Source organism: Octopus bimaculoides, chromosome 10 (genome assembly GCF_001194135.2).
Source record: "Octopus bimaculoides isolate UCB-OBI-ISO-001 chromosome 10, ASM119413v2, whole genome shotgun sequence".
In the NCBI taxonomy this organism is placed as follows: Eukaryota; Metazoa; Mollusca; class Cephalopoda; order Octopoda; family Octopodidae; genus Octopus; species Octopus bimaculoides.
This window is the reverse complement of record NC_068990.1, coordinates 93,395,633-93,406,310: the sequence shown is the minus strand read 5'-3', so window position 1 is coordinate 93,406,310 and position 10,678 is coordinate 93,395,633. Positions and strand designations below refer to the sequence as shown.

General features: G+C 38.1%; 1 protein-coding gene across 1 annotated transcript in view; it reads left to right on the top strand.

Annotated features, from left to right (window-relative positions):
* Positions 1-10,678, top strand: part of LOC106876575 (cytoplasmic phosphatidylinositol transfer protein 1) — a 39,867-nt gene that overhangs the window by 12,839 nt on the left and 16,350 nt on the right. The window contains exon 2 of the mRNA XM_052971379.1: positions 8,376-8,524. Coding sequence (XP_052827339.1) covers positions 8,376-8,524 — 149 coding nt within the window. The remainder of the gene's footprint in view (positions 1-8,375; positions 8,525-10,678) is intronic.

Sequence of the window (10,678 nt, the reverse complement as noted above, 5' to 3'; positions counted from 1 at the left end):
ATATATATATATATATATATATATATATATATATATATATACTCACATACAGACATATTTTTAGTGAACTCTCTTGTCATAGACAACATATGAAGGTTCTGCAACATTTTGTTCGACAACCTGCACAGCTAATTCAGTTATAGTGCTCAAATATTCGTGCTGCATGGCCAGTACCTCCATTAAATTGACCTTGTCTGTACAGGTACACAGTGTGCCACGCATCAGCTGTCAAAGTGATGTGTGTGTGTGTGTTGGTAGATAATAATTCTTTCTAATTTTGGTGCAAGGCCAACAGTTTTGAGCTTGGTATGGTTTGAATTCAGAATAGAAAAGTCCAGAACAATACTTTCAAGTATTTTGTCCAATACTCTAATGATTCTGTCGTAGCAAAAAATAATAATGTGCCAGGATTAATCTGTGAAATCTGCCTTTATTATCAGACTTGTTACCTTGTTGGACAACAGTTTATTAATTTATTTATATCTGATGTCATGACCATCCTGTGGATAATAATAATTGGAAGGTCATCTCTATGAATTGATAATAGCTGACTTTATGGAAAAATTCCTCAGGAGAGCATTCTGCACACTAATTGCAAATATGGTAGGGTATTACATATGACCTTCAACAAGTTGTAAAATTTTGATCAACTGAGAATGATCCAAGTAATTAGTGCACTTAAAAACTCCCTCTAGAGAGGTTTAAAATGTTGAACATAATGCAAGCAAGGTAGGTAACTGCCATGAGACCAGTTGATTGAAACTTTTGGACAGTATAGACAATCTTGCATTGCCTATAGGGGATCTCGTCTTCCCTCTATATAGGGATGGACATGGCTTTGTGGTTAAGAAGCTTCCTTTGCAACTACGTAGATTTGGGTTCAATTCCACTGCAGGACACATTAAGCAACTGTCTTACTTTAGCCTTGAGCTGACCATAACCTTATGGATGGGTTTGGTATACAGGAACCGTGTATACATGAATGTAGACGTATGTGTATGCATATATATATATATATATAAATATATATGTATATAAATGTGTGTCTGTGTCAGTTTTTGTCCCCCACACAAACACAGTTTGACTACTGGTGTTGGTTTATTTATGTCCATGTAACTGCATTTTAGCAAAAGGGACTGATAGAATGTGCTAGACTTTCAAAATAAATACTGGAATTGATTTGTTTGGCTAAGACCCCAGCATGGCCACAGTCCATTGACTGAAACAAAAGTAGAACACGTATGTATTTGTGTTGTTGCTATTCAACTTGGTACCTTGTCAGTGTTTCCATGACATTCTAGAAAGTCCTAAATGCTAAACTGATAAAGAAGCTATTGTTAGTGAAGGAATTGGTGATTCTCTTCCTTTGTATTATGAAGATTACTGGTGAAATGAAAGAAAGAAAAAAATTATAGTGTTTTGTCTTTTAATTATTATTTTCAGCTTGACTGTAAACCTTTCACAGCAATTTAATCTCACACTATTTTTAATCAACTGCCTTCAGAATAATTCTCCTCTTCTTTCTTTTCCAAACCCCTTCTCTCTCTCTCTCTCTCTTTCTCTTCTCCCTCTCTCTCTCTCTCTCTCTCTCTCTTTCTCTCTCTCTCTCTCTCTCTCTCTCTCTCTCTCTCTCTCTCTCTCTCTCTCTCACACACCTGTAATTAATTCCATTTCAAAACCTATCATCTTGTCTCTTTTGTTCCAGTAGCAATTATGTTAAGGTTTTATACATTTATTTCCGTTTTTTTTTATTGTTTTGTATTGTTAGATTTCCTTGTAAAGCAGACGACTTTCACTGCAGATTAAAGTATTACATGATCATTTCTTTTCTCCTCTACATTTTCAATCATTCCTGACATCCCTCTCGGTTAGTTTTAATAACTCTCTCTCTATCATTCTCTCTCTTTCTAATTTCCACCAGTTCTCTATCCTTCTCACTGTCTCTCTTTACCATTCCCAATATCTCTGTCATTCTCGCCATCTCTCTCTCTCTCTCTCTCTCACCACATCTCTCCCCATCATCCATTGCAGTTAACTTCTTGTAAAATATGTCACCTCTTCACCTATAAAATCTTTAATTACTCTCACTCACCAATCTGTAGATTACATGGAAATGAGAAGCTTTGATAAATTTACACATATTTATTATTATACCTAATTTACATATATTATTTATTCAATCCAATTTTACATATCTTTATTTATCCTCCTCAATTTATTTACATTATTTGTGACATCCAATTTACTATTCTTTACGTTCAATTTGCATATATTATTCATTATTCTCAATCTTGCCATCTTAAGATGAAATCTTTCTGCAGATTTCTCCTCAACCAGCTTTTTTCACCAAATAAAGAAATCAAAATTAAACATATATTTTTTTTTTTACTTCCTCACCATCATCATCGCCATTGTTTATCATTTGTTTCCCGTGTTAGCATGGGTTGGATGGTCTGATAGGAACCGATGGGCCAGAGGACTATGCTGAGCTCCAGTGCCTACTTTTGGAAATGGTTTTTCTATGGCTGGATGCCCATCCTGATGGCAACCACTTTACAGAATGTATTGTGTGCTTTTGTGTGTGTGTGTGTGTGTGTGTGTGACACCAGCCCTTAGAGGGGTCCCCTATTAACTTACCTGACCCCCATTCCCCTCACCTGAGACAGGTGAAAGTATGATTGAGGAACAGGAACAAGTGTCTTGCTGAAGCGGAGGTGCCTGGATGAGGGCTCATGTAGGAAATGTTAACTTCTCTTACAAGAAAATAATTTGTGTGACTTTGTGGACATTTGACCATTCTTATTTACTGTCACAGACTGTCTCTAGTTTCTGCAGATTCTACTGTTTTACTTTGATATTTGTTTGTCTGACCATAAATGGACAAATATGGCAGAATTAATACAAGCGAAGGCACCTGGCCTTGTGGTGCTGCACTCATGATCACAAGATGCTAGCTTTTTGATTCCTGGGTGGTGTGTTGTGTTCTTGAGCAATATACTTCATCTCACATTAGTCCACTCAGCTGTGAATGAGTAAACCTGTGTGGAGGAATGGTACCTTGTTCAAGAGGAATGTTCTGTTCTCAGCCACTTGTATACCACAGAAACTGGGTAACCAGTTCTATGTGTCCTGGAACTTGAGACAGTAATTAAGAGGATTTATGATGATCTAATAAAATGTATTCCACCACATTTTGTTCTTCTTCAATAATTTAGTTCATTTGAATGCCATGAATTAGGAGCCATTCCACAGACCAAGCCCTACAACTTTATTCCTTTCCAATTCATTATTTTCCGGTTATTTCCATTCCATACCACATTGCACATCACTTTGTTCTCCAATGGCTCCAGTTGCCTGTCAGTTTTTCTACGATCAATGGTCGTTGGTTCCTCACTCAGCCTTTTTCCATTCCCTGAGAAAATGGTACTGTGAATGATTGTGCCCCACTCAACAACCCTTCTCAAAGTTTAATGTAACCAATTCAGAGAATGTTAGAGAGACGAATCAAGACCCATTCATTCCAATTCAGGGCTTGATTGGTTATTTTAATTATTGAACCTGGAAAAGTGGACATTAAAACGACGATGATGATGATGATGATGTGTGCTGGAAGCCAGAACAAATTCTGCAAGACATTGTGTTTGGTTAGAATTCTGAAATCAAAATTTATAAAATGACAGAATTATCATAAAGACGTAGTCATTAATATCAGTTGAATTAATAAGATATTTAGTTCCAGCTGATGATGTTTACTGGCTCTGACGTTGCTCTGGTGTCACATAAAACAAATGACTTCAAGTGAGACATTTCAAATGTTTCCCAGCATGACACAATGGACACTCTGGAGTCTTTAATGTCATTCCCAGTTTGGTTTCCTCTGTTGGCCTGCTCTGATGGATTCTTCAATATTGCATGAACTGGCTGAAGAAAATATTTTATTCTAGAAAATTCCCACTTCGATTTAGACACACATTTTATCTATTATTTACTTACTTACTTATTTACTACTACTACTACTACTACTACTACTACTACTACTACTACTACTACTACTACTGCATTGAACTGGCTGAACTGTTAGCATGCTGGGCAAAATGCTTAGTGGCATTTTGTTTGTCTTTACGTCCTGAGTTCAAATTCTGCTCATGTCAGCTTTGCCTTTCATCTTATCAGGGTCATTAAAATAAGTACCAGTTGAATACTGGGGTGGATGTAATCAGCTTACCCCTCCCCACCAAATTACTAGCGGTGTGGCAAAATTTGAGACCATTATTATTATTATTTTACATATCTTTTGCATTGATGAAAATGACTCTCATGAGCTGACAAACTCAGTGGCATGTTGGACAAAATGCTTTGTGCTATGTACGTCAGCTCTTTACATCTGAGTTCATATTCTGCTGAGGTCAACCTTGTTATTCATCCTTTCCAGATTGATAAAATAAGTACCACTCAATGATGGGGGTCACTTACATTGAACCCACTAAAGTTGCTGGCCTTGAGCCAAAATTTGAAACCATTATTCTTATATTTTGTGAAATGGTCAAAAGCTGCATTATTTCCTTGTAAGTCTTACTTTTTGATTTCTGATCATACCTTGGTTAACTTGGTCTTTTATCTTCACAGAATCGATAAAATAAAATCTCACTCAAGTCGTGGGATTGATATAATTAACCATGTCCTTCTCTAAAATCTAAGGTTTTCTGCCAATATTAGACCTGCATATTATTTTGTTCTGTTCACTGTGTAAAGAACATCAAAATTCAAAAAAGTTTGTCTTCTAAAAGCTGGGTTTTTGGCAAGTTTCTGTAATTTCTCATTATAATTCACACCGTATTTCAAAGCAGACACAAGTCTGGCTTTGCTAGCTTTAAACGCTTCCTTTGGATATTAAAAATAATTCTTCAAATTATTTGGCTTGTCAGGTTTTCTTTGAAAACCAATCTGTAGTCTTTAAATGACACAAAAATGATCACAGACTGTAATTATATGTAATTGCTCTGTGGAAGTGCCAAGTCTGTTTACCTCCAGTATCTGGTGGTATGAATGGTGTGTCTCGGTGCAGTTTGTTAATTCACGGTTTTATAGTTATTCACTGGTGTGACTACACAACCAAACTTGGTCTGATCTGGTTTCAATCCGTGTATATTTACATATATGAATACATATACACTGATACCTTGCAGTATGAGTTTAATTCATTCCATGATGGAGCTTGTCTTATTATTTACTTGTTTTACAAATCAATTTTCACCATTGAAATTAACTAAATTATAATTAATCCATTCCAGCCCCTAAAAACCACTCAAAAATAATTTTTTATGGGTTTTAAAACAGAAAAGGTGTAATTACAAGTAAAATTATAAAAAACAAAATGCAGAAATGCTATGTAGTTCCTTGGACAAGTGTCTTCTACCCTAACCCTAACCCTAACCCTAACCCTTGGGCCAATCACAGCTCTGTCAGTGGATTTGGTAGACTGATGGGAGATGGAAAGTGAAAGAAGTTTGTCATATAAGTATGCATCTGTGTGTATGTGTGCCTCTTTGCATGCTAGTTGTAAACAAGTGTGTCTTTCATACAAGCAGTGTCATTCATCTCCAGTCTTTCATGAAAATATGCCTCATCATCATCACCACCATCATCATTTAATGTCTGTTTTCCATGCTGGCATGGGTTGGGAGGTTTGACAGGAGCTGACCAGCCGAAGGGTTGCTCAGGTTCCATGTCTGTTTGGGCATGGTTTCTATAATTGGATGCCCTTCCTAATGCCAACCACTTGACAGCGTGTACAGGGTGCTTTTTATGTGGCACCTGCATGAGGAAAATTTTAAGTTGCTTTGAAATAGGGTTTGCATGAGAAAGGGTATCTGGCTGTAGAAAATCTGCCTTGGTGAATTCTATCTGACCCATGCAGGAAGAGAAAAGTGGATGTAAAAACATTGATAATGATGATGTACATGTATCTGTGGGATATTCAGCCACATGCATGCTAATCCAAGGAAGAGGTAATTCAGTCTAAACTCCTGAATACTCATCATAGAAACTGATCCATTAGAAATGTTGTGTGTGTTTGTGTGCATGAGTTTTCTTTTGTTACAGTAATAAGATGTTACCTAAACAACAATTCTTTCATTTGTGTGTGTGTGTATTGGTTATTAGTATAGAAATATTGATCAGATAATCTTGCCAAATCGGCTTTCAATCTAATGTCTTGGTTGTTCATTGGTACCTGTTGACTTATCAGGTGAATATGATCATAAATACTACAACCACCACCACCACCACTACCACCACCACCACCACCGTCACAACCTCCACTACCACCACAATTATCGTTACCCTTGCAACCACCATCACTACTACCGCCACCATCACAGCTGTGACTGCAATCAGCATCTCCATTACCACTCCATCCACCCCTACTACCTTTCCCACCACAGTCCCCACTATTATTACATTCACCATCACCACCATGATTCTCCCATTTATTCACCCCATTAACATTCCCACCACAACTATTATGACATCATCATCATCATCGTCAGCATCCTTCACTTTCTTAAGGTGTTGCTTAGCCCTGGTCAGTCCTGATCAATCTTCCGCTTGGGAAAGCAATGGGTTGGCCAGGTGGAGCATAACATTGAGCAAGTGGTCCTCCTTTTGGTTAGAGAGCATCACTGTCTTTGTGATTTCTTCACCAAAGAATCCACTGAATGTTGTATGTTTGCAGATTGTCCGTCCCTGCAGCCACTTCTTCTCCCCCGTTTCATAAGAAGACATTGTGATAAAAGAGTGAACAAGATCAAAGTGTCTGCAGAGCTCATCAAAGACTAGAATGTTTCTTAATTGAGCCAATTAATATAATTGGTGTAGACAGACAGACACACAAACACTTACACACACACACACACTCATAGTTAGATGTATGACTGCTGCTGGTAAATAATGTTTTCCCTATATAATTGGTGCCGCCGTAGCTGTTCGGTTAAGAAAGTCACTTTGTAATCACATGGTTTCTGGTTCAGTGCCACTGTGCAGCACCTTGGCCAAGTGTCTTCTACTATTGTCCAGATTGACAAATACCATGTGAGTGATTTTGGTTGATGGAAACTGTGTGGAAGCTCATATATATATATATCTGTGTGCGTTTGTGTCTCATATATGTGTGTGTGTGTGTGTGTATCATGTATATATATGTGTGTGTGTATTGTGTATATATATGTGTGGGTGTGTATAACTCTTATATATGTGTGTGTGTAGCACGTATATGTGTGTGTGTGTGTATGTATCGTATATATATATATATATATATATATATATATATATGTGTGTGTGTGTATCTCGTATGTGTGTGTGTGTGTATAGGAAATAGAAATAGTGAACGATTAGATTCTGTGGAATATGTCAGTGATACATATATCAATGTTATGTTTTCAACAAAAACCCTTTTGATCCCTCTCCACTGTAGAATAAATAAATCCTTACTTCAGAAGCAGTTTAGGGTTGGTGACAGGAAGAGCATCTGGTTGTAAAGTCCTGCTTCAGAGAACCTGCTCTCCAGACCCATGCCAGCAAAATAGACATTAGGTTAATGATGGAAGCATAAATAGAACATCAGGAAGAAAATAACTGAAGGGACTTCGTTTGTAAACATTGTTTTGATTTATTGCTTTAAATTTAACACCTAATTACTGTTAATGAGAGTGTTAATTAACAATTCTAAGGTAGATTTAAACCTGAGTTAAGATAACATTAGTTATAGGATTACTGAGGTAAATCTAGATCAGAGATAATCTAGTGTGTCACCAACTGCATGATTGGCAATTAATTTGTAGATCTGAGGCAAGGCATCGACTGTATCTGCTCTCGACTCCAATTAGAAGAGAATTGAAACTTCGTTTTGATGTACTTTTGTTGTGATATATTCATAACAGGTAAAAACACGGCTGTGTAGTTACGAAGTTTGCTTCCTAAAGCATGTGGATTTGGGTTCAATCCCATTGTGACACCTTCAACAACTGTCTTCTGCTGTAACCCCAGACCAACCAGAATATATATCATAACAACGAGATTTATATATTCTATATATTGTAGCAGTGATCTGTCTGTCTGTTCGTCTGTCCGTCCGTCCGTCCGTCCGTCCGTCCGTCTATCCATCTACCTATCTATCTATCTATCTATCAGTCTGTCTATCTTTGAGTGCATTTTAGGCAAAGGTTGTGGCTTCATGCCAGGTGTTGAAAGGCTAAAGTATCATTGAGGGGCAAGCACTAGTGTCTTGCTTGCATTATATAAGGGTGGGTGAGAGTACCTGGGTAGAAGATAAAGGTGGTGGTAGCATACATGATTAATTTCTGTTTTGTTTGTTTCAGTACAAGATTGGCCAACTGTACATGATAGCCAAACACAGCCATGAGCAAAGCGAAAGTGGCGAAGGTGTTGAAGTGGTCAAGAATGAGCCCTGCGAACATCCAGTCCATGGTAATGGTCAATATACTGAGAAACGGATACATCTGTCCAGGTAAATTATCTGCAACTTATTTAATCATCATCACCGTTTTAATGCCCACCTTTCCATGCTTTCCACAGGCAAACATAATTTGTTGAGGTAGATTTTCTATGGCTGAGGGCCACTGACCCCCACCTCTTTCTGAGTAAGGTTATATTGTCTCCTCTTGTCCTTTGATCATGAACAGCACAATGGATGGACATGACAAACGAATGACACTTCTTGGATGATGATGATACTTGTGTACAACCAGCACTCAATTGCAGTACAGAGAGAGAGACTCTCTTAGACGTTTTTAATAATCCTTGTGACTCAACTCCACTTAACTTGAAGTTTCATGGGTGCAAAGGACATGTCCATCTCATCTAGCATCTGATGAGATGGATGGGAGTCACACTGCTGTAAAAAATGTGTTGAATGTTGCTTTCTTTTGTTTGTTCTCTCTTTCTCTCTCTCTCTCTCTCTCTCTCTCTCTCTCTCTCTCTCTCTCTCTCTCTCTCTCTCTCTCTCTCTCTCTCTCTCTCTCTCTCTCTCTCTCTCTCTCTCTCTCTCTCTCTCTCTCTCTCTCTGTCTCTCTCTCTCTCTCTCTCTCTCACACGCACACACACACACTGGGCTTCTTTTATTTTCCATCTAACAAATCCACTCAGAAAGGTTTTGGTTGGATTGAGACTATGGAAGACATTTGATCAACTTGCTGTAAAGTAGGATTGAACCCAAATCCATGTGGGTGGCAAGTGAACTTCTTAACCACACAACCATTTTTGCACCTATATTTAACTTTCATAATTAGATTCCTTAAGGAGGCAAACTGGCAGAGTAATTTGTGCTTCAGAAAAAATGCTTTACTGCATTCATTGCAGCTCTTTACATTCTGAGTTCAAATCCTGCTTAGGTCAACTTTGCATTTTCTATCTCCAAGGTTAATTAACCCATAAAGTGCTGGGATTTGCACTTACATAGCATGGACTGCTGAGCACATTTTATGAAAATAAGACTACCATGCACACGTAAAAAACAAAAAATAGCTAAAATATCTTCTTAGTATTTGATGGTGGCAAGTTTTACATCATCTGAAAAAGTTATTAGTTGAACTATTAGTCCTCTTGCATTCTGGGGGGGCGTCGGAGCATTTGAGTGACAGTAGACTCCAACTAACGGCCATAAATTAAATGCATCTCTCTGGGCCACGATTGTGTGTCTGATGGCCATCATCGTGACCCGTCGCGCTTGATGTGTTAACTACAGCACCAGTGAAGTACTAATGTCAATGACTGATCTTGTCTCCAGAAACCAAAATTAAATTCCTTAGCAGTTCCATAAACCATTTTCAGTGTAACTCTCTAAGTCCCACTGATCTCTCTAATCCTTTATATTTCACAAGCTCTGTTAATCCCGTAAATATCAAGTTAAGTTAATCCATTAAATATCACTCAATGCTGTTTCCATGTAGCTTTATTAATTAGAGGATGTGGGAAGTACCAATGTCTTTTGTATGACCTGTCCTAGATATCACCATGACCTCTGTGACCTGCCCTAAATATCATTGTGTCCTCTGTATGACCTGTCCCAGCTATCAGCCATGCCTTCTTTTGAACCTTTCCTAGTTAACACGTCAACTGCCAACTACGATTTAGTAGTGCCTTTAGGGTCTCATTTTTGCTTAGATGGACAGCAAATCCCCAACCATCTCATTCCTTTGACATCTCCTTTGTGAGGGTTCAACCTCTGGAGATCATTCTTCACCAACTCTCATCCCCCACATCTTCCTCATCCCCAGCTTCCCCTTATGCCTGGATTATTTCACATTAATCAGAAATGTGTAATGAGATAGAAAAACAGAGACAGACAGGGAAATAGTGAGTTAAATAAGGGCTTCTCAACCCGGGTTCACATGACCCTTGTGGGGGCCCAAGTAAGATCTTGTTACTCAGGTTTATCTGCAATAAACTGCTTAGACTTCTAGAATATACAAAATATTAAAATTTTTTAGCATGGCTGTGTGGTAAGAAGCTTGCTTCCCAACCACATGGTTCCGGGTTCAGTCTTACTACGTGGAACCTTGAGCAAGTGTCTTCTGCTATAGTCGCAGGCCGACCAAAGCCTTGTGAGTGGATTTGGTAGACGGAAAGTGAAAGACGCCCATCGTATATATATATATGTGTG